Source organism: Phacochoerus africanus, chromosome 4 (genome assembly GCF_016906955.1).
Source record: "Phacochoerus africanus isolate WHEZ1 chromosome 4, ROS_Pafr_v1, whole genome shotgun sequence".
In the NCBI taxonomy this organism is placed as follows: Eukaryota; Metazoa; Chordata; class Mammalia; order Artiodactyla; family Suidae; genus Phacochoerus; species Phacochoerus africanus.
Window position 1 is genome coordinate 71,471,076 of NC_062547.1, and position 22,770 is coordinate 71,493,845.

The 22,770-nt window shown below is 52.9% G+C and overlaps 2 protein-coding genes across 3 annotated transcripts in view; one reads left to right on the forward strand and one right to left on the reverse strand.

Annotated features, from left to right (window-relative positions):
- The window catches only part of FBN3 (fibrillin 3), a 66,560-nt gene extending 61,954 nt beyond the window's left edge, over nucleotides 1-4,606 (forward strand). Inside the window, exons 61-63 of the mRNA XM_047777171.1 lie at nucleotides 184-418; nucleotides 995-1,145; nucleotides 3,597-4,606. Of these exons, the coding sequence (XP_047633127.1) occupies nucleotides 184-418; nucleotides 995-1,145; nucleotides 3,597-3,929 (719 nt within the window). The 3' untranslated portion in view covers nucleotides 3,930-4,606. The remainder of the gene's footprint in view (nucleotides 1-183; nucleotides 419-994; nucleotides 1,146-3,596) is intronic.
- Nucleotides 4,607-5,971: 1,365 nt separating this feature from the next.
- The window catches only part of CCL25 (C-C motif chemokine ligand 25), a 31,972-nt gene continuing 15,173 nt past the window's right edge, over nucleotides 5,972-22,770 (reverse strand). The window contains exons 1-6 of one of the 2 annotated variants that reach the window (XM_047777273.1): nucleotides 12,639-13,646; nucleotides 9,090-9,200; nucleotides 7,252-7,369; nucleotides 7,032-7,168; nucleotides 6,579-6,698; nucleotides 5,972-6,373 (exon numbers count right to left, since the gene is read on the reverse strand). In XM_047777273.1, the coding sequence (XP_047633229.1) occupies nucleotides 6,366-6,373; nucleotides 6,579-6,698; nucleotides 7,032-7,168; nucleotides 7,252-7,369; nucleotides 9,090-9,200; nucleotides 12,639-12,696 (552 nt within the window). In that variant the 5' untranslated portion in view covers nucleotides 12,697-13,646 and the 3' untranslated portion in view covers nucleotides 5,972-6,365. Of the gene's footprint in view, nucleotides 6,374-6,578; nucleotides 6,699-7,031; nucleotides 7,169-7,251; nucleotides 7,370-9,089; nucleotides 9,201-12,638; nucleotides 13,647-22,770 lie in introns of those variants that run through there. The other variant, XM_047777274.1, reaches the window with a different exon arrangement.

Below are 22,770 nucleotides of genomic sequence, written 5' to 3' on the forward strand. Positions count from 1 at the left end.
ATGGGCATGAAAGGGGTATAGGGGATGGCAGACCTAGTCTGAGGGCCCAGGGGACACTTGATGGAGGTTTTGACATTGCCTTTGGGCTCTGAAGAAGGGTGGAAGGGTTGCAGCTGGAGGGCCCTGGAGGTGCGAAGGTAGCCCCCCCTTCCTGGCCTCCTCTCTCCCCGTCCCCATCCGCAGACGAGAACGAGTGCGTCTTGTCCCCCACGGCCTGTGGCAGCGCCTCCTGCCACAACACGCTCGGTGGCTTCCGATGCGTCTGCCCTTCAGGCTTCAACTTTGACCAGGCCCTTGGGGGCTGCCAGGATGTGGACGAGTGTGCAGGGCGGGGCAGCCCCTGTAGCTACAGCTGCGCCAACACCCCCGGCGGCTTCCTGTGTGGCTGCCCCCAAGGCTATTTCCGGGCTGGGCAAGGGTGAGAGGCTGGAGCGGCGTGGACACGGACCCCTAAGCCCTGGGAGCACACACGCACAGGCCAGAGCACACATGCGTATACATAACATGTGCACGGAGAAATGGGGGCAGAGGTCCGGCACACCTGTGCATGTGCACACTCAAGCTCACACCCTCCTGGGGTGTGACAGTCATGCAAGCCTTCACATGCTCAGTGCTGCATGCATGCATCTCTGTGTGCATGCACAGCTCACACTTAAGCCAGCATCCCCAGGCACCCTCGTGCATTCATATATCCTAGTATGTCCATGTGTGCAAGCATATGGTGGCCTCCAGGGTGCACTTAGGCTCACACACATGCACTTGGGTACATCCTACACCCCTGCAGGCATGTAGGTTCACACCTACACCCACGTAAGCCAAGGGATGCACACACGCAAATGTAGGTGCATGCAAAGCCACACTAGCACATTTGCACACCTGCACTTGCTCCCACAGGCAGTATGGCTCCCAACAGAGGGTTGGGGGGTGGGAGGTGGCTGGGGAGGTCCCACTAGCCTTCCTCTGAAGGCTTGCCCCCCACCCTGTCCTGGCCCAGGCACTGTGTCTCTGGCCTGGGCTTTCACCCAGGACCCCAGGACACCACAGAAGAGGAGGAGCTGCTCTCACCTGAAGCCTGCTATGAATGCAAGATCAATGGCCAGCCCCCGCGTGACCGGCCACGGCGCAGTGCCCACAGGGACCATCAGGTGCCACGAGGGGTGTACTGGGCTTGGGGCACAGTTAGTGGCAGGGGCAGTCAGGAAGTGGGCCCGGGGTAGGAGCACCAGGTGCCAGGTCACCGCTTGTCCCCTATGTCATGGTGCCCACTCAGGTCCTCCTGTACTCCCTTAGCCCAAGGATTCCCCTGGGGGCTCTCTGAGGACACAGGCCCCTGAACACCCCACCTTGCTCAGATAAGGCAAGCACCTCCCACACAGACCCTGGGTGCAATGCCTCCCTTGGCTGTCTTAGATGGCACTTGGGTGCAGGAGAAAGGCCTGGGGCCCCCCAACCCTGCCTGCCCCCTGGAACTTGTCACCTGCCACCTCCTGGCTGGCACAGCCCTCCCTCAGAGCCCCTCCGAATTTAGCACCCATAGAGCTCAAAGCAGCCAGCTTAGCCCCTTCCTTTGTCCCCTTTCTTCAGACCCTCTGCTTCTGCACCTCTTTCTCACACCCTTGATGCTCCTGGAGCCATGCTGAGGCCTCCAGAACCCTCCTTGTCTCTAGAAACACTATCCCCTCTCCCCATGCTCTCAGGAACAGCAGTGCAGGCTTGTAGCTTAGTCCCCTGGGGCCACTCCAGCCATAATTCTAACCCCACCAGATTGCACAGGGAGGGCATTTTTGCCTCAGATCTGACTTGTTCCCTTCACCTGAACAGTCCCTGAGGCCACAGCTGTCCAGTCTTGCTAGCATCCCCCCAGGGATCTGAAAGCTAAACATTTATTAAGCACCTGCTGGATGGAGGTGCTGCTTCAAGCACTCTGTGTTCACTCGCAACCTCTCAATGTCTCAGTGTTTATGACAGCCCTAAGACGTGTAGATGCTACCATCATCCTCATGTATAGATGGGAAAACTGAGGCTCAGGGATGTTGGGTCACATGCCCACGTTACAGGACTGAAAAGTGGCTGAGCAGGATGGCAGGCATCCTGGACTCCTCTGCAGCCACCCCCTTCTGAGGTCAATATTCTCCATTATTTCAAAAAAAATTTTTTTTTTTTTCTGAGCACATAAGCCATTACCCATATCTGGGACAAAACTTGTTCACTCCACAGATTTTACTGAACATCTACTGTGTGCTGACCTCACAGCAAACAACCCCAAAAAATGGAGCAACAGTGAAGAAGAAGAACAAGAAAAAAAGTCCCTGTCCGCATAGGGCTGATAGTCTAATAGAGAGACAGACAAGTAATAAGTAAAACCCATCAGATTTTATAGCACGTGATGAATATGATACATGATAAATACTTTGGGGGAAAATGAAAGCAGAAGTGTAATAGAAATGCTGGGTCCCAGAGGCTGTATTAGATTAAACATGAACATTCCTTTTTCCTTCTTCTAGTTGTTTCCCCCTTTCTTTATTCACATTGTTACCATTATTTTTGTAAGTTTCCCAGGGATGGGGCACCAGTGTCTGTCAGGTTTGCCACTGTGTTGCCAGCCCTTGGTACTTGGTAAGAGAGTGGAGTGGTCAGGGCTCCCGGCATGGACACAAGCAAGCAGATCTGGGCAGAGGAGGGCTGGGTCCTGTGGCTTTGCCTGCAATACCCACAGATTGCCAGTAGGTGTCACTAAGAGCACGCATGTGAGCAACCCTCATGGTGAAGGGCTGAAATCCCTAGAACTGAAGAAGGGCTGGGAAACAAAAATAGCTTTCACTTCCCTGCAAGCAGCAAAACACCCCATCAGCATGTAAATTAGGCAGAACAAACAGCTTGGCCCAGAGCAAAGGAAAAGAAAACACAGATAACCTCCTGTGGGATTGGCTACATCCCTGAGCCTGGGTCAGCCTGCCATTGAGGCTTGCTGGCTTATTCAGGGCCCTGTCTGGCTGCCAGGACCAGGAAGGCACGCAGAGAATCTCAGATAAAGAGGGGTTTGTCATCTGCACACAGGGGGGGCTCTCAGAGAGCCCAGATGCCGGAAGTGCCACAGGCCTCCAGGAACTGGGGAGCTACTGGGCGGCTCCTCTGGCCCAGCCGGGTCTTGTGTTTCCCTCACTGTGTCTGGCGCTGCCTCTTGGTCATAACTCCAGCCACCCCAGAACACCTTTGAGTGACCTTAGGGTTCAGAGCACCAATGCCATCTGACTGACTCCCAGTCTGGGTCTCTGAGGGAAGAATCTTCCATTCCTTCTGTCTAGGCTGGCAGGGATCTAAGGTGCCTCAGTTGACATAAGCGTCTGGAGTCAGCCTGTGAAAAAGTGGCCACCTACCTGCCCCTTTGCTTTCCAGCCTCCACCTTCATCCTCTGTCTGTAGCCCAAACTGATCCTTGGCCTTATTGGGTGGACGGCAGGACAGAAGTCAAGGGCAGAGAGTGGTCCGTGGTTTCCTCCACTTTAGAGATGGGCTAAAATCCCCTTTTGACCCCCTACACACTGCATTCTGATTCTCCCAGCCCGTGACCATCATCCCTCTGGCCTTTCTTTGCAGGTGAGCCTGGCCAGCCTTGACTTGGAGGCGCCGCTGACCTTGGGCCTGAACCTCTCGCACCTGGGCCGGGCCGAGCACATCCTGGAACTGCGGCCGGCACTGGAGAGTCTGGGGGGCCACGTCCGCTACGTCATTGCCCGCGGCAACGAGCAAGGTTTCTTCCGCATGCACCACCTCCGAGGCCTCAGCTCCCTGCAGCTGGGGCGTCGGAGGCCAGGGCCTGGAACGTATCAGCTGGAGGTGGTGAGCGTGGCCGGGCCCTGGGGCACCCAGTCAGAGGGGTGGCTGGGGGACCAGGCCTTGCGGCTGAAGGTGCAGCTACAGCTGCTATAATCCAGAGGTGCCCACACCTCCCACCTGGCCCCAGGCCCCTCCTGCAGCCCACTCTCCAGACTCACCAGTTGGGCACCGCCCAACCTCCAGCCTCCTTCCACAGGGCTTTGAGGACACCCTGATGTCACTTTGTTTGCTACACTCCCCCGCATCCCTGGAGACCCTGGTGACAAGCCCTGGCCCCGATGGGTCCCAGGGTTCCCCTGCTGTCCTCCTCTCCAGAGGCAGGAGATTCTGGAGCTGGAGGCAGGGGCTCAATCCCCAGTGGCAAAAGCTGACCAGGTGGAACCCCCGAAACTCAGGAAGAGTGAAATGCTATGCTCTGACCTCAAGAGAGCCCAGCCTCTATCTGAGGGACCCCCAACACTCAGCTGGAAGCTGTGGCTTGTCCCCTCCATGTCAACAACAGGGTCAAGGAGGGCCCTGGGTTTCACTGTATCTGGTCAATCTCAGGCTTAAACTTCTGCACTGCACGGGGGCTCCCCCACCACCACCTGGGGGTCGGCGGGACATAGGGACCCATGGCCGGTGTGGGCACAGGGCTCATCCCTCCCAGCAGAAGAGCCCACAGGGCCCCAGCCTGAGTTGCTGACATACTGCCATGTTCATCCCCACGGGGCGCTGGGCTCAGCTTCTGAGGATGCTTTTATATCAGAAGTAGAAACAGCAATAAAGTTATTTTGGGTTAAGTCTGCCCCTTGGCAAGTTCTGGCAGTAAGCAGGCACCACTCTTGGCAGGGCCTGGCAAGGCTCAAGGTATGGGGGTGTGGGGAGGCCCTGGGAGGGAGTAGCTTTGGGAAGGATGCACTTGAACCCATCCAAGGAGGAAGTGTGGAGGTGAGAGGTGGGTGAAGACCACCCGGCACCTGGGGGTGGAGGACACCATCTCAGGCTGCAGGTGGACTCTGCCAACATCCAACAGACCTCTGAGTTTGGCACAAAGCCAGGCTGCATGTGGCAACCCCTGGACCCCTTGTGGTTCACTGATACTGACAACAATGGCTCACGATCCCTGACCACATACTATGTACCAGGCATCATTCTGAGTACGTTTTACAAATATGGGGTCATCACTACACCCCTATGGGAGAGATGCTGTTATTCTCATCCCATTTCACAGATGGGAATACTGAGGCTCAGAGAGGTTAAGCAGCTTGGCCAGGGTGACTCCAGGTTACAGGCAGAAGAACCAGGTTCAGCATTGGGCATCCATGCCAGCGTCCACCCTGCCTGGCTCCAGGTTGGGCTGGGATCTACTGAATCTGATGCCCAAGCTCGAAGGATGGAAGACTCGTGTGTTAACACCTAGCTTGTGCATGTGTTGTGTGTAGCACAAATAGTAGCTTATTTAGTCCCCACAGACTTGAAAGATGCAGGCAGTGTTATAACTCCCATTTTACAGTGGGGAAACTGAAGCTTAGAGTTTATGGAATCTGCTCCAGTCCCCCACCCAGTGTAGTGCGTCCTGGAAGGTTCCCTTGAGGCTGTGCCCTGGCCCCTGGCCCCCAACCACCTCTTGTCCTCTAGAGATGATGCATTTGGTTTTCACCTGGAACATTCTCTCTTGTGGAAATGGAGGCTGCCTGAGGACAGCATCTTTGGGTGGCTCCCATCCAGTGACTCAGACCCTGCCTCTTCCTGCTGAGTGGTCACTAGTGCCTGGCCCCAGGGCTTGGTCCATGGCCCAGTCCCGGCCCATTGATTCATCAGGAGCCTCTGGGCTCCCATCAGAGCTTGTGGAGTGCTTCTCTGTCCATCAGCCAATCTCACTTCCAGCCCAGGGATCTGGACAGAGCAAGCATGGTGACCCGCCGTTTCGTAGATGAGAAAAGAAGCAAGAGTGAGTGGTTTGCTCAAAGCTATCACTGAGAAGCACAAGGCTGGACTCACACCAGGTCTGCACAGCAGGCGGGGGCTTGGCCCCTTAGGAGCCACCTACTATGAGAGCTGGAAGCACAGATTCTGGGTTGGGAGAGGATCATGTGGGATTCAACGCAGGCTGGGGACTCGCATCCCATAATGAGATGTGACAGAGACAGGAATCCTACCAAAGATTTATTTAAAAGCTACAAACAGGCACATCCTGGGAGAGAACTGAAGCTTTGCAAGGACCCAAAGGGACACAGCCAGGTGTGGCTCTGCAGGTAAGCAACTGTGACAATGGTCCTTTTCCAAGAACCACTGTCTAGGCCGGGCTGACTCTGGTGCCCAGAGCAGACCCAGGGCTTGAAATAAGATCAGCTCCTTCGTTCCAGCTGACCAGGGAGCCGGAGGTGGCAGGGGTGACAGGGAGAGAACCAGGGCAGCCTCAGGTGCCAGGATTGAGATTTGCCCTGAAGGACAGAAGGGCTGGGGCAGCTGAGGCAGCAGCGTGACAATGGTGTTGGCGAAAGTTCCCACCCATCTTGTGCTGGGTGATCCTGGGGAGCTGTGGGCTCATGGTCCTGCAGGACAGATAGGAGGGGGTCAGCAGGGGAGAAGGACCGGAGTGGAGTCCCCTAGGACACTCTCCTGTGAACCTGTGGGGCTGGCCACAGAGCCAGCCCTCCATGGCCCTGGAGGTGAGTTCCCTGACCCAATCTGAGCGGATTGGGAGCCCTCATTCCTCAACAGCGGTGATAGGTGGAGGGCTGGTCACATGATCCTAACCTGGAATAGCTGTTGTCAGGAGGGAGGCTTTCCTCTTGCTGCTTCTGGTGGGACCACTAAACTTCAACAGCAGAGGCCTGGAGGTTCCAGAGCTCAACTTCCTCACTCCAGACTGAGGGCCTGTCAGAGAGAAGGAAAGAGAAATAGATGGAAGCTCAATTAATACTTTTGGGAGCACCTGGATCCAGCTGAGCCTGAAGCTGCACATTGGCTGGTTTTTTGAGCCAATGAGTTACCCATTTGCTTGAGTTTTCCATCTCTAGCAACTGAAAGTGTCTTGACTAAAAGAGCTGCACATTCACTCAGCTTCCGCCTCACCAGCCACTGCCTTTCCTCGGGGGTGGAGGCAGCTATCAGATGCTGGGCTACTGTCCCCTCCTTTGGGGGTTGAGAAGCTCAGGGGTCAGCAGCAGGGAAGACAGCCCTTAAATGCTTGGCTGGGGTCTCACCCACCTTGGAAGAATCTCCGGCCGCTGTGGTGGGGCTTTGAGTCCTTCTTATTCCGATTGTCCAGGATCTTCATCCCAAACTGCACCCACTTGGCCCCTGGCTTCCCACACACCATCTTGTCTTTCTGGGGGAAGAAGAATCTGGGGGTTGCCCGGGTGAGGGTGTCACAAGGGAGCACAGCTGAGTGAGAGCCTCCCACCGCGGCCCCCATGGTCCCACTCACATCACAGCAGGCAGGTTGCAGCTCCCGCTCACATCCTGGCGCTGGTAACTGTGGGCGCGCCGGAGCAGGCGCCACTTAATGTGGCTGTGGTAGGCCAGGCAGCAGTCCTCAAAGGCACCTGCGATCACACAGCCACCCACAGGCTCACATCTCTGCATTTGTGTGTGCAGCCACGTGTGCCCTCTGGAGGGATGGCCACAGACATGAGCACCTGCCGTGCACACATCGCAACCCTCCCAGGCCCTGTGGAGGCCTGGGGATAGCCGGGGAGGTAAGGAAGCCACCTGGCTCACCTTTGGTCCTTGATAAGGGGACAGCTGGCAGCAGCTGGAGAGGACCCCTCAGGCACTGGCTGGAATGACCCCAGGACCATGAAATAAAGAGGGGACCAGGGCCATTTGCACTCCTGCTCTGGGGCAGAGGGCAAGGAGGGGGTGCAGCACCCTGAGAAGGGGCCACCACTCCCAGCCCAGTGCCTCCTCTTATCAGATGTCCCAGTTCCTGCTCTGGGCTGGCCCTTTCCCACCTAGGGCTGTCTCAAGTGCCTCTTTCTCTCAGTCCCCATGATGGGAGGGGAAAGAGCAGGGACCTGCTAGGGGGCAGGGGGCTTGGAGGAAGAGCTGCTGGTGCCTGAAGGGTCTGGGAGGTTGAGTGGGTGGAATGAACAGAGGGTGAATTAATGTGGAGATGGGGTGCTGGCCCTTCAAGCTCCTCTGGGATCTGTCCCTCTGCCAACCCCTGTCTCCAGGGGCCACACACCTGAGTCCTGAGAGAGGCATGGGGAGGGCTTGAAGGCTCCCTCTATCCCTCAATCTTGACCCCAAGAGCAAGGAGCAGTAGAGGCAGATGGACCCTATGCTGCAGGGTCAGGCAGGCAGTTCCCGGCCGCGGGGCTGCTCTGTTCCCAGGATCAAAGGGCCCAGCCTGGGCGGCCTGGCTCCTGAAATGGGCCTCTAATAGCAAGACAATGGGAACAAAGCCCAGCCCCATCCTGGGCAAAGGCTAAGGTCTCCTGGGGGGTAGGGCTAGGGCCTCTCAGATCTAATGAGGTGCAGGTGGGGCAGGTGGGGGGGCCATGGGGCTTCCACCTGGCCAGGAGCCCTGCTTGGCCAGCTGCTAGGGCTCACAGGGAGGCAGAGCCCAGTGGCAGGGCTCCAGAATGGCCTTTGGTCACCCATACCCTCAAGTGCCTAATCTAGGGAGAAGAGGGAAGGAATTCCCCATTAATAACAGTAATGGTTATCCGTGTTGCTGCTGGGCAGTGAGCCAAGAGTTTTGCAGACATCAGCCCATCAGGTCCTCACGTCCCATCTTTGCAGTGGGAATTTGGAGCCCCACTTTGCAGATGACAAAACTGGGGCTCCTGAAGGCTGAATAGCAACTCTCAGCCAGGGCCATACAGTGAGCCTGGGTGGGGAAAGCCGAGATGGAGACCCACTCTTGTTGGTCTCCCAGACTCTGATCTCACCCTGTACCCCTGGCTCTGCAGGCTCAGGACACTGCAGTGTGTCCCAGACAGTAGGTCAGCAGCCATGCCGCTGCTAAGAATCACCCTATGCTCCCCACAGCCCCTGGATTGGTTGGAGTCCGGAGGGAGGCCTTGGGTCATGGATGGTGGAGGAGGTGCCAAGGGGCCCTTGAAGGAGGGGAAGAGAACCATGCACCCCTAAGAAGCAGCACAGATGCCAGGAGCGGGGTGCTGTCTGTTGGAGAATTAATTCAATGGTGATGCAATCAGGGGAGGCTTCCAGACGGAGGAGACAGGCACACAGTGGGGGAAACACTGGAAGGATGGGGAGAGGATGGCTCCAGGGGAGCAGACATGTCCAAGACAGTACCTTGAGCATGGATAGCAGGAGCCCAGGCACCCACGAAGCAGGCCACCAGGCAGGCCAGGAGCCATGGCCTCATAGTGCAGGCTGGTCCTCCTCCGGCGCCTCGAGGATTAACTAGGAAGTAGGGGTGGGTGGGACGATGAGGACCCAAAATGCACAGGAGCAGGCATGGGGGCAACCCAATCTCAAGCCTGGGCCCTCTGCAAGGGAGGCAGGTGGCACGTGGCACGGGATGGGGACAAGAGTGCTGGAGGGACCTGCTTGCTGCTGGTCTCAGCGGGAGAACTCACCAAAGCCTACTGGGTCCCTGGAGCCAGTGCCTGCTGGAGCAAACCCAGTACCCAAGCTCTCCTGCCCCCCAGGCCGGCAGGCTCACCCTTTATAGATGGGGCCACACCTGCTGCTCCGCCCTCCCTCCTCCTCCCAACCTCCCAATCCCGTCCCAGTTTCTCTCTCTGGCACTGCCTGCCTCTCTTCTCCCCATTTCTTCCTAACTCCCCTTTCCAATGTCAGAATGCAGCTAGAGGGAGTAGGGGTTAAAGGACAAAAGGACCCCAATCAAAGAGCCAGGCAGGAAACAATGATGCCTTCAACTAACTACTTGGACAGGGCACAGACAAGGGTTTTTCTCCCTTGTTGCTGAGACATGGACGGATGCAGGTGGACAGACCCAGCCCTGACCTCAAACAGCCCTTCGAAGGCTCACTTTCCCGGCACCCCAAACCTCTCAGCCAGCACCCTGCTTTCTCCCCAAAAGGTCCTTTTTTCTCCTCCTGGTCCCTCTCCTGCTCCACCTCTAGTGGACACACGGACAGGACTCAGGCTGCCTGGAGCAGGGGATCCAACCTCCACTTCTTCTCCCCACTCCCAAGCCACCTGTTCTTGTGGGGCCCGGACCTCACCCTATCTTTTCTCCTTTCACACAATGGGGTGACTTCTCATGTCACAGAAATGCCTTGGTTTTGAGAACAGACAAACCCGTAGAAATAGAAAGTAAAGTTAGTTGTCATCATGGGCTGGGAGGAGGGGAGACTGTGAAACGGAGGGAACGAGTTTCTTTCTGCTCTGAAATTAAGACAGTGGTGATGGTCAAGGGACTCTGCAAATATAATTAAACACCGAGGAACGGTCCATCTGCAAAGTATGGACCAAAGTATGGTAGGTGAATTTTCCCGAACACTAGCTTGAGAATAATCTCAATAAAACTGTTATTAACAAGAATGTGAAAAAGAATATATATAGGTATAACTGAGTCACTTTGTTGTAAGAAGAAATCAGCGTAATATTGTAAATCAACAACACTTCAATAAAATTTTTTAAAAACCTGTTACTAACCACCATGACAATAAAGCAGTGCTCTGGTTACGGAAGAAAAACAGGAGCGCAAGGCAAGGCAACCACACCAGCAGCAAGCAAAGCAAAACCCATCTAGAGGGAGTTTCTTTTTCCCCTGGGGTCGCTCGGAACGGGGCGGGCGGGGGGGGGGGGGAGGGGGAGGCGGTGGAGTGAGGGAGTCTCAGGTAGGTGGAAGGGGGCTCTGCAGAGATCTCCAGCCCATTGCTTTTAACTTCTCATTGCCCGCATCCTTAGCTGTAGACCACTCTGAGTATGATACCCTATAAATCCCTTTCTCATCTCTCCCAACTCCACCAGGAGGCCCTGGCCCGGGGCGCTGGGCTCACCCATTCTCAGGGCCAAACCAGGTAGCTGGGTGGGTGGGGCTTAGATTAAGGGGCGGGGCTTGACGAAAGGCTTTTGGCTCCAGGGCGGGGCTTTCTCGGCGGGGCTCAGATAAGCCCCGCCCCTCTCGCCTTTCCCAGAAGCTGAGACTCTACAGCCCTGGCGCCCAGCGGTCCTGAGCCGGTGGCCGTGGCTGCTCCTGGGATTGGTGAAGGTGGGCCAGGACGCGGCTCCGCGTGGCTGCCGGCGTGGGGACGCGGCTTGGCGGGCCAGGGCCAGCCTCCCCGCTGGGGCCCCTGCCTCTGCCTGCCCCATTGGCGGGCAGCGGGCGAGATGTGGCGTTACCCAGACTTGGAGGAGGTCCCCTGCCAGGGAGCCCGCCTCCCCGCCCCTCACGGTTTGACCAACTGGCTGCCCGCGGGACAGATAAGAATTGTGTGCTCTTGGACCCTGGTCGGAACCCAGGTGTCTGGGCAGCAGACTGCGATGCTTAGGAACTAACTGTCCTGGATGCAAACTTTGGGTTCCGAACACCACAGTTGCTGAGAGAAGTGCCAGACCTTCTAGGTCAGGACTGAACTGGGAAGGGGAAAGCCTCCGTTCCTCCAACTGCTGGAGGCGTTGAGGGTAAACTGACTCTTTTTTTTTTTTTTTGTCTTTTGTCTTTTTGCCTTTTCTAGGGCCGCACCCATGGCATATGGAGGTTCCCAGGCTAGGGGTCGAATTGGAGCTGTAGCCGCCAGCCTACACCACAGCCACAGCAACGCGGGATCCGAGCCGCGTCTGCAACCTACACCAGAGCTCACGGCAACACCAGATCCTTAACCCACTGAGCAAGGGCAGGGACCGAACCCGCAACCTCATGGTTCCTAGTCGGATTCGTTAACCACTGAGCCAGGACGGGAACTCCTAAACTGCCTCTTGGAGTTCCCGCTGTGGTGCAAAGGGATCGACAGTCTTGGGAGCACTTAGACGCAGGTTCAATCCGTGGCCTGACACAATGGGTTAAAAATCTGGTCTTGCTACAGCTGCGGCTTAGGCAGCAGTAAGGCTCAGATCTCTGGCCAGGGAACTCTGTATGCCTCAGGGCAGCCAAAAAAAAAGAAAAAGAGTAAACTACTTCCAGCAGGGAACCCTCTTCTCCATGTGTGGACAGGGCACAGGGGACAGAAGCCTCCTCCTGCCTCCTGGTCACCAGCTCTGAACAGGGAGCCATTGCCGGGAGCCTCCAGCCTGCAGCTGAGCCAAAGGCAGAGACTGACCACACCCTAGGGCCTGCAAGGCAGGCTGCCTTCTGCCCCGCCCTTGAGCGGGGTGGGTGTGCACAGCTCAGCTTTAGGGACTTATAGTGGGTGCACACAGGTGGCCCTACTGCAGAACAGGGAGACCAGTGGGCTCAGTGAGGGGAAATACCAACCCTTCCCTTTGGAGTGAACTCCTCTGGGGGGACTGAGTACCAGCTAACTCCCCTTTCTCTGGTGCTCAACCTTTGGCCCACTTTTACAGAGAAGGAAACCAAGGGTCAGGGAGGCCAGGTCATTTGCCCTTTTTAATTTTTTTATTCTATGGCCAGGACAACCCAACTTTTATTTCTTAAATACTGTTAAGGAAAGGGAGCTCGTCCCTTAATAGGGGGAAAGGCCATTGAGAGAGACCTAGGGGTCATCAGGAAGGATACTGGGGAAGCACTACCGGCTGAAGCTGGGAGTCCTCTTGCAGTTGCTTTTGCATCAGACCCCCACCCCCAGTGCTGCTGACCCCCCCTCCTGAAGCTCTGGTGCCTCTAGGTCCTGGCTCAGGTGGCCCCTGAGAGAAGCAGAAGGGACCCCCACCCCCAAATCTGCATTGTTGTGCATCTTATGGGGAACAGACCAGACCCCAGGTGACCTGTCCGCCAGGCCTGGAGTCCTGTGGTATCCAGCTGCCACATGCTCTGGTCCAGATGTACAGTGGTTGCTAGGCAATTGGAGGAAGGAGAGAAAAGTGATGTTTTTTTTTTCTGTTTGTTTGTTTGTTTGTTTTCAGCTGCACCCACTGCATATAGAAGTTCCTGGGCTACATCTGTGACCTACCCCTCAACTGTAGCATTGCTGCATCCTTAACCGCCTGGCTGGATGGGGGATTGAACTGACAACACCACACAGACAGGCCAATCATCAATGGTGCCACAGTGGGAACTCCAAAAGTGGTCTTCTTTAAAGGATGCCTTGCGAGCCTCTCACATGACTTTCAGGGATCTGGTTTCTAGATTGGCCCTGTGTTCTGCATGTGGTTGGCCCTGCTGCCTTCTGGAAGGCGGGCTTTGAGGGTCTTCCCTCCCCAGACTGACCAGCTACCTCCAGGTTCCGGGGAACTTGGGCCACCAGCATGGCTTGCAGCCTTGCCCTCAGTCCTTGTGCTTCTCCTGCTCCTACTGGATATGTGGGGGGAGGGCCAGCTGGGACTAGGGCAGCAGTGACGTGAGGAGGGAGGGTGGTAGGCCCTGAGGAGAAGGTCCCACAGGGTCGTGAGTCCCTCTTTGAAGCTCCTGGGCTCCACCCGCCTATTCCATACAGGTTTTTCTGGGCACCTCATACATACCAGTCACATGCTAAGCCCTGGGGCGACCATAGTGAGCAAGCAGATGTGTCCCAGCCATGAAAGATGGTAGTGATGTCACCGATCCTCGCTAAACACCTGTTTGGGGCCATTTGTTATCTTATTCATTCAAAAAAACACTTAAAGAATGCCTGCTGTATGCCAGGCACTGGGCTGGGTACCTAAGTAAGCAGTGAAGGAGACAGACAGTCCCAGAGCAGAGCAGACAAGACAAGCAGCAGAGAGGGAAGCAAGATCATTTGAGGAGTTCCCGTTGTGGCTCAGAGGGTTAAGAACCCGACATACTCTTCATGAGGATGTGGGTTCAATCCCTGGCCTTTCTCAGCGGGTTAAGGATCCAGGGTTGCCGCAAGCTGTGGCATAGTTTGCGGGTGCAGCTCAGATCCAGTGTTGCTGTGGCTGTAGCGTAGGCTGGCAGCTGTAGCTCTGATTCAACCCCTAGCCTGGGAACATCCACATGCCACAGGTGCAGCCATAAAAAGAAAAAAAAAAAAGATCCATTGAGATTAGGATCACTGCTATGATACGGAGACACTGGGAATGGGCTGAGCTTCTCTAAAGAGAGTGGCTTGAGGTGATGATAACCCTTCAGGGCTTCTCTGAGGCCCAGAGAGGTTAAGTTACTTGACCAAGTAAGCAGGGGCCAGATTCCAAGCCCAGGTCTGACTCCTTCACTCCACATGTACTGACTGGGTGCTTTATTATGCATATAATTGTATTTAAATAATGTATTTTATTTAACCCTGTCTATCTAAGATAATACTTCAACCTGTAATCAAGTAAAACTTATTTATGAGCTATTTCTTTCTCTCTCTCTCTCTTTTTTTTTAACATAGTAAGTCTTCAAAACTTGGCTTATTGTACATTTCAAGTGCTGAATAACCATGAATGGCTGGTTTCTATCCTATTGGACAATGAAGTTCCAGCCACAGATCACAGTCAATTAATAATTTTATGTTGTTTCTGGAGTTCTCGCTGTGGCTCAGCAGGTTAAGAATCCAACTAGTATCCATGAGGATGGAAGTTCGGCCCTTGGCCTCTCTCAGTGGGTTAAGGATCTGACATTGCTAAAAGCTATGATGTAGGTGGCAGACCTGGCTCAGATCTGGTGTTGCTGTGGCAGTGGCCAGCAGCTGCAGCTCTGATGTGACTCCTAGCCTGGGAACTTCCATAGGCCACAGGTGCAGCCCTCAAAAGAAAAAAAATTTGTGTTGTTTCTTTTTTCCTCTTATTTTTTAAATTAAGACTTAATTATTTTTTTTAGAGCAGTTTAGTTTCCCCAGCAAAAGTGAGGGGGGGAAGGTACAGAGATTTACCATAAACCCCCTGCCCCACCCACACATATTGCCTCCCCCATTATCAACATCCCCCATCTCAGAGGTACATTTGTTAGCATTAATCAACCTACACTGATGCATCATTATCGTCCAAAGTTCATAGTTTACACTGGGTTCACTCCTGCTGTTGTACATTCTGTGGGTTTGGACAAATGTATAAACGACCTGCATCTACCATTATGGTGTTATACAGAGTATTTCCCTGATTTCAAAACCCTCTGTGCTCCCAGCTTGTCTTTTTTTATTCTGATGTTTTAATAGCTGGGGCTTTGCCCATCCTGGAGATACACCCCTTCCCAGGCCTCAAAGATTCCCAGAGATAGTAAATGACTTCCTTTCAAGGAGGTCTTTCATATGCAAACCAGCCAATCCAGAGCCCATACCCTAACCCCCTCCCCTATCAGGCTCTCACTCTCAAGGCCAGGATCCTCCAGCCCTGATCACCCCAAGGCCAGGTGTCAGACAATTAGGGACAGCCTCTGTGTCCTAGAGCTGGCTGAAATTATTCAAACTAGCCCATCCTATGCCTGCTCACACTGCCTCACCCATTCCTGCCCGTGGAAACCACTCCCTCTGCCTTCTGACTGTCCCCGGTGCTTCCCCCTGAGGCCCTGCGTGGCATGGCTTGTGCCCACTTCTCTGGGGCTCTGTGAGAGCAAAGTGCCTTTTCAATGGCACCATATATGAATAATCATAAAACCTAAACTTTGTTTTTCTTTTTAGGGCCACTCCTGCAGCATATAGAAGTTCCCCAGCCAGGGGTTGAATTGGAGCTGCAGCTGCTGGCCTACACCACAGCCACAGCACTGCTGGCCTACACCACAGCCACAGCAATGCTGACCTACACTGCAGCTTGTGGCAACACCAGATCCTTAACCCACTGAGCGAAGTCAAGGATCAAACCCCCATTCTCATGGATGCTAGTTGGGTTCTTAACCTTATGAGCCACAGTGGAAATTCCTAAAACTTACATTTTAAAACAGGTGTCTGAAGTTCCTGCTGTGGCTCCACAGTAACAAGCCTGACTAGTATCCATGAGAACGCGCATTCGATCCCTGGCCTTGCTCAGTAGGTTAAAGCATCCAGCGTTGCTGTGAGCTGTGGTGTAGGTCTCAGATGCGGCTCAGGTCTGGCATTGCCGTGGCTGTGGTGTTGGCCGGCAGCTGTAGCTCCGATTTGACCCCTAGCCTGGAAACTTCCATATGCCACAGGTACGGCCCTAAAAAGCAAAAAAACAAAACCAACCAGTCGTCCAGAAGATCCCACTTGGTGCAGTGTGTTAAGTGTCTGACTGCAGCAGTTCAGGTTGCTACAGAGGCACGGGTTCCATCCCCAGCCTGGCACAGTGGGTTAAAGAACCTGGCATTGTCACAGCTGCAGCTGGATTCAATCCCTGCCCCAGAAACTTCCATATGCCACAGGTGTGGCCATTAAAACCAACCAATCCGGAGTTCCCGTTGTGGTGCAGTGGTTAATGAATCCGACTAGGAACCATGAGGTTGCGGGTTTGGTCCCTACCCTTGCTCAGTGGGTTAAGGATCCTGCGATGCCGTGAGCTGTGGTGTAGGCTGGCAGCTACAGCTCGGATTCGACCCCTAGCCTGGGAAACTCCATATGCCATGGGAGCAGCCCCAGAAAAGCCAAAAAGACAAAAAAAAAACCCCCAAAAAACAAAAACTAACCAACCCACCAAAAAAACCCTGGTGTCAAATGATATTCAGAGAGCTGGAGATGAGGGCAGGTGACAGATGCACCACAACCCCATGGGGTTCACCACTAGTGGGGGGATGTTATTGGGAAAGGCTATATGGTCCGTGTTCTCGAAAAACATTCACACGCAGGTGGTAGGGGTGAAGAGGGCACCCCATCAGGTCTCCAGAGGGAGTAACTGTTAAGTGGAGACCTGAAGAACAAGCAGGTGATAGAGGCCAGATGGAGCAGGGCACCAGAGACCTGCCAAGTGCGGGATGGCTGGGAATGGGAGGTGGGGGGAGAGTGGAAGAGACCAGGGAGGGGACGGAGGGGACGGAAGGAATGGGCTATTCAGGGCTTCACCTGCTGAGCCAAGAAGGGTCATCTTCATCCAGAGGGCACCTGGACGTGGCTGAGGGATTTAGCAGGGGCAGTCAGGTCTGTGTCAGAACTCCCAAGGGCATATGGAAGATGCACTGGATGGGGCAGCTCAGGCACGAAAGACTCAACAGACAACAGGCTGTCTTCCTATGAGGGCTGTGGAGAAGCCTCCTTCCCAGTGTTTTTCATGCCCTACCTTAGCAGGAAGTAATGCAGGAAATATTTACCAAGGTCTACTAGGTGCCAGGTTGGGAAGTTACAGCAGTGACAAAACAGTCTAGTTCCTACTGTCATAATGATTTTCTTTTCTTTCTTTCTTTCTTTTTAGGGCCACACCTACAGCACATGGAGTTTTCCTGGCTAGGAAGGGTCGAATTGGAGCTACAGCTGCCGGCCCACACCACAGCCACAGCAATTTGGGATCTGAGCTGTGTCTGCGACCTACACCAGAGCTCACGACAATGCCAGATCCTTAACCCATGGAGCGAGGCCAGGGATCAAACCCAAAACCTCACAGTTCCTAGCAGATTTGTTTCCGCTGTGCCATGATGGGAACTCCATTTTTACTTTTCTAACAAAGGAGTTGCCATACCATGTGATGAATACTGAGATGATGCAAAACAGGGACCCAGGAGACAGAAAACAGGTAAATACAAGTAAAGTCAGAAACAAAAGTAGGGACATAACTACTGACCTTTAGAAATAGATTTTTTTAAAAAAGTATTATTAGAGAATACTATGAAAAATTGTATGCCAATAAATTAGATAGCCTTGGTGAAATTGGCAAAGTGCTAAAAACAATCCATCAAAACTGACTCAAGGAGTTCCCATCATGGCTCAGCGGAAATGAATCTGACTAGCATCCATGAGGACGCAGGTTCAATCCCTGGCCTCACTCAGTGGGTTAACGATCTGGTGTTGCCATGAGCTGTGGTGTAGGTCACAGATGTGGCTCAGATATGGTGATGCCATGCCTGTGGTGTAAGCCAGTGGCTACAGCTCCAATTTGACCCCTAGCCTGGGAGCCGTCATGTGCTCCAGGTGTGGCCCTAAAAAAAAGACCAAAAAAATCCAAAAACTAAAAAAGAAAAAAAATCTGACTCAAGAAGAAATAGAAAATCTGAAAAGACCTATAATAAGTAAGGAGATTGAATTAGTAATCAAAAACATCTGGCATTGCTGCAGCTGTGGCACAGGTTACAACTGTAGTGTGGGTTCAGTTCCTGGTGTGGGAACTTTCACATGCTGCAGACACAGCCAAAAAAAAGAAAGAAAGAAAGAAGGAAAGAAAGAAAGGAAGGAAGGAAGGAAAGGAAGGAAGAGAGAAAAGAAAAGAAAGGAAGAAAGAAACCTCCTAACAAAGAAAAGGCCAGGACCAGATGGCTTCATTGGTGCATTCTACCAAATTTTTTTTTTGTCTTTTTTGTCTTTTTGCCTTTTCTAGGGCCGCTCCCACGGCATATGGAGGTTCCCAGGCTAGGGGTCAAATCGGAGCTATAGCTGCTGTCCTACACCAGAACCACAGCAACTCGGGATCCAAGCTGTGTCTGCGATCTACACCACAGCTCATGGCAACACGGGATCCTTAACCTACTGAGCAAGGTCAGGGATTGAACCTGCAACCTCTTGGTTCCTAGTCGGATTTGTTAACCACTGCGCCACGCCGAGAACTCCTCTACCAGATATTTAAAGAATGAACACCAAGGAGTTCCCATCGTGGCTCAGCAGTTAACAAACCCAACTAGGATCCATGGGGATGCAGGTTCGAAACCTGGCCTCACTCAGTGGGTTAAGGATCTGGGGTTGCTGTGAGCTGTGGTGTAATTGCAGACGTGGCCGGGATCCCGAGTTGCTGTGGCCGTGGCATGGGCTGGTGGCTATAATTCCAATTCGAATGAACCCTAGCCTGGGAACTTCTTTAAATGTTTTAAAATTTTTTTAAAAAAGAAAGAATTAATACCAATTCTTCTCAAACTCTTTCCAGGAAATAGAAGAGGAGGGAATACTTCCTAACTCATTCATTCTATGAGGCCAGCATTACCCTAATACAAAAGCCAGACAAAGTCAACCCAAGAAAACTATAGAAAAATAACCCTTTTGAATACAGATGCAAAAATACTCAACAAAATACTAGCAAACCAAATCCAGGAGCATATTAAAAGAATTATACAGTGTGACCAAGTAGATTTATCACAGGTATGCAAGGATGGTTCAACATATGAAAAATCAATCAGTTTAATATACCACATTACTAAAATGAAGGAAAAATGAGTCTCTCGTTTGTTGTAGAAAAAGTGTTTGACAAATGGACACACTTTCGGAGTTCCCACTGTGGCTCAGCAGTAACGAGCCCGACTAGTATTCATAAGGATATAGGTTCGATCCTTGGCCTGACTCAGTGTTGCCATGAGCTGTGGTATAGTTCTCATGTGTGACTCGGGTCCTAAGCAGCTGTGGCTGTGCTGTGGACCAGCAGCTGTAACTCCTATTTGACCCCTAGCCTGGAAACCTCCATATGTCGCACTTGCAGCCCTAAAAAGCAAAAAAGCAAAACAAAACAAAACAAAACGAACATACTTTTGTGACAAAAGAAAAAGTAAAAGAAAACTAGGAATAGCAGGAGATTCAGCACAATCCCTATTTGGCAGCATTTGCAGCATATGGAAGTTCCTGGGCCAGGGATTGAATCTGAGCCACAGCTGCCACAATGCCAGATCCTGAACCCACTTCACCACAGCAGGAGCTCCAACTTTTTTTCTTTTTTGAAAAATAGAAAGGCAGATCCTAAAAGTCACATGGAATTGCAGGGGACACTCCGTAGCCAACCAAAGGGGAGCCCAGGACCACCAGTGCTGACACCAGGGGCTGGATACTTTGGGTTTTGGGGGGGCTTTTTTGTCTTTTTTATGGCTGCACCTGTGCCATATGGAGGTTTCCAGGCTAGGGGGCGAATCTGAGTTGTAGCCGCTGGCTACACCACAGCCACAGCAACTCGGGATCCGAGCCGCATCTGTGACCTACATCACAGCTGACAGCATTGCTGGATCCTTAACCCACTGAGTGAGGCCAGGGATAGAACCCGTAACCTCATGGTTCCCAGTTGGATTCGTTAACCACTGAGCCGGGACAGGAACTCCCAGGGGCTGGATACTTTGGTGCTGTCAAGGGCCATTCTGCGCATCCTAGGATATTGAACAGCATCCCTGGCCTTCACCTGCTAGGTGCCACTGACATCACTTCCCAGTTGTGGCAACTAAAAATGTCCCTAGAGAAAAGTCCCTATCTCCTCAACCCCCTGCTAAGAACCACTGCCCTAGGGAGAAATTGGGGGACCCAAGTTTCACTTCTGTCTCACATTCTGTGTTATGTGTGTGTTTTAAGTACCACTCACCCTGTTTGGCCCTGAGACCTCAGCTGTAATAGTGAATATTGCAACCACTGCTGTAGTCTGCTTGCTATGTGCCAGGTCCTGTCCTGATGAAATTTTTTTTAATGCTGCATTCATAGCATATGGCAGTTCCCAGGCCAAGGATTGAATCGGAGCCACAATTTTGTTGTGGCAACGCCAGATCTTTTAACCCATTGCATGGGCCAGGAATGGAACCCAAACCTCCACAGCAACCAGAGCTGCTGCAGTTGGATTCTTTTTTTTTTTTTTTTTTTTTTTTAACTTCCTGCAGCATATGGAAGTTCCCAGGCTAGGGGTTGAATAGGGCTACAGCCTCAGACCTGCGCCTCAGCCACAGCAAAGCCAGATCTGAGCTGTATCTGCAACCTACACCATGGCAACGCCAGATCCTTAACCCACTGAGTGAGGCCAGGTATCGAACCTGCATCCTCATGGATACTAGTCAGATTCGCTTCTGCTGAGCCACAACGGGAACTCCCGCAGTTGTATTCTTAACCCACTGTGCCACAACAGGAACCCCCTGTACTGATAAATTTTATATTCACAGCTGTGACAACAGAGGCTCCAGCAGATCAGTCATGAGCCTGAGGTGCCAAGGCTGAGACACTAGGCCAGATCTTCTTGGCGGCAGAGCTCCGGCAGCTCCCGCACCCAGGCACACCGGGCCATGTGTACCCAAGTTAACAGCAGCAGGAGGTGGGTGGCTTGTATGGCATGGCACTCAGCCCCAGGCTGCTATGCGTCTCTCCTACAGCTGTGGAAGCCAGAGCAGGGGTAGATGCTGGTTACCAAGCTCGTGTTTGAGTGCTGTTGGGTGGGGCTTTATCTGGAGGTGAGGTGTTGGCATGCCTTGACTCCTTGGAGCCATCAGGTGAGTGGCAACAAGGCCTGGCCCTCCTGGCAATGCCCTGTGGGGTTCACGGTGGGACTGCAGAGGGCTGAGGTGTGCTGACTCAGGTCCAAAGCAGATGGGGAGTCCTGTGACACTAAGTTCGTATAACAGGAACTGCTGGGTCACTTGCTTCACACGTGAGCTCCTGGGAGGCCTTTGGGCAGCTCCAAGTTCTGGCTGAGAGATTGGTACCCCCTCCTCCGGTATCACTGAGGCAAGGGACCTCATGCATGCCTCAGGCCCTCTACCTCCCGTGTACCCCATTTTCTCCTTTCTGGCCCCCTCCAATACAGCTCTGTCCCTCATTATCTTATTTTACTTTATTATTATTATTTTGTCTTTTTGCCTCTTCTAGGGCCGCAACTGCAGCATATGGAGGTTCCCAGGCTAGGGGTCTAATCGGAGCTGTAGCCACCGGCCTTCACCAGAACCACAGCAATGCAGGATCCGAGCCTCATCTGCGACCTACATCACAGCTCACAGCAACGCTAGATCTTTAACCCACTGAGCGAGGCCAGGGATCGAACCTGCAACCTCATGGTTCCTAGTTGGATTCATTAACCACTGAGCCACGACGAGAACTCCTCCCTCAGCATTTTAAAATGTAGATTTTGTTATTGTGCCAGTATGGAGAGGCCAACAGATTAGGAGAGGACTGCCATTGAAAAGAGTTTGGGAGTTCCCATGGGCTCAGCAGGTTAAGGATCAGGTGTTGTCACCACAGTGGCTCAGGTTGCAACTGTGGTGTGGGTTCTATCCCTGGCCCAGGAACTTCCACATGCTGCAGGTGTAGCCAAAGAAGGAAAAGAAAAGACAGCTTGTTGCTTACAGATCCCAAGAGGAGTGGAGCATAACAGGCCCTGAAGGGCCACTTGAGGAAGCAGCAGGGTCAGTCATGAGTCAGAAGGAGCAAGGGAAAAGCTGGGCATGAGCCTTTATTGTGGTTTCTGTGGGAAAGGGTAGGCAAGGCAGGGGGGCTGTCCCTGGTGGTCTGGTACCTAGCTCTTGGACAATTAAGGCAGAGGGATATTTCCTCCTCAAGTGTAAGAGCCTGATAACAGAGGTGGCTGATTTACATATGAAAGACACCCTCCAGGTCCTTTGCTCTCTCTAGATATTGTAAGAGGGGAAGTCTGTCCCAGATCAGCAAGACTGGAAGATGTCAAAACATCCTAAAATACAGAAAATAGGAGTTCCCACTGTGGTGCAGTGGGTTAAGGATCTGGTGTTGCTGCAGCTGTGGTGTGGGTTGCAGCTCTGGCTCAAATTAGATCCCTATCTTGGGAACTTCTATATGCTGCTAGGGTGGCTGAAAAATAAAATAAAATAAAATAAAAATAAATAAAAACATGTATATAAACTATAATTTAAAAAAAGAAAAACTGGGGAGTTCCCACTGTGGCTCAGTGGGCTAAGAACCTGACTAGTATCCGTGAGGATGCCATTCAGTCCCTGGCCCCGCTCAGCGGGTTAAGGATCCAGTGTTGCCGTGAGCTATGGTATAGGTCGAAGATGTGGCTCAGATCCTGAGTTGCTGTGGCTGTGGTGTAGGCCAGCAGCTGTAGCTCCAATTTGACTCCTAGCCCAAGAACTTCCATATGGTGCAGGTATGGCCCTAGAAAGAAAAAAAAAAAAAGTCACCGAAAAAATACAGAAAGTAAAACCCATGATCAATACGCTCACCACCTCTGTTCT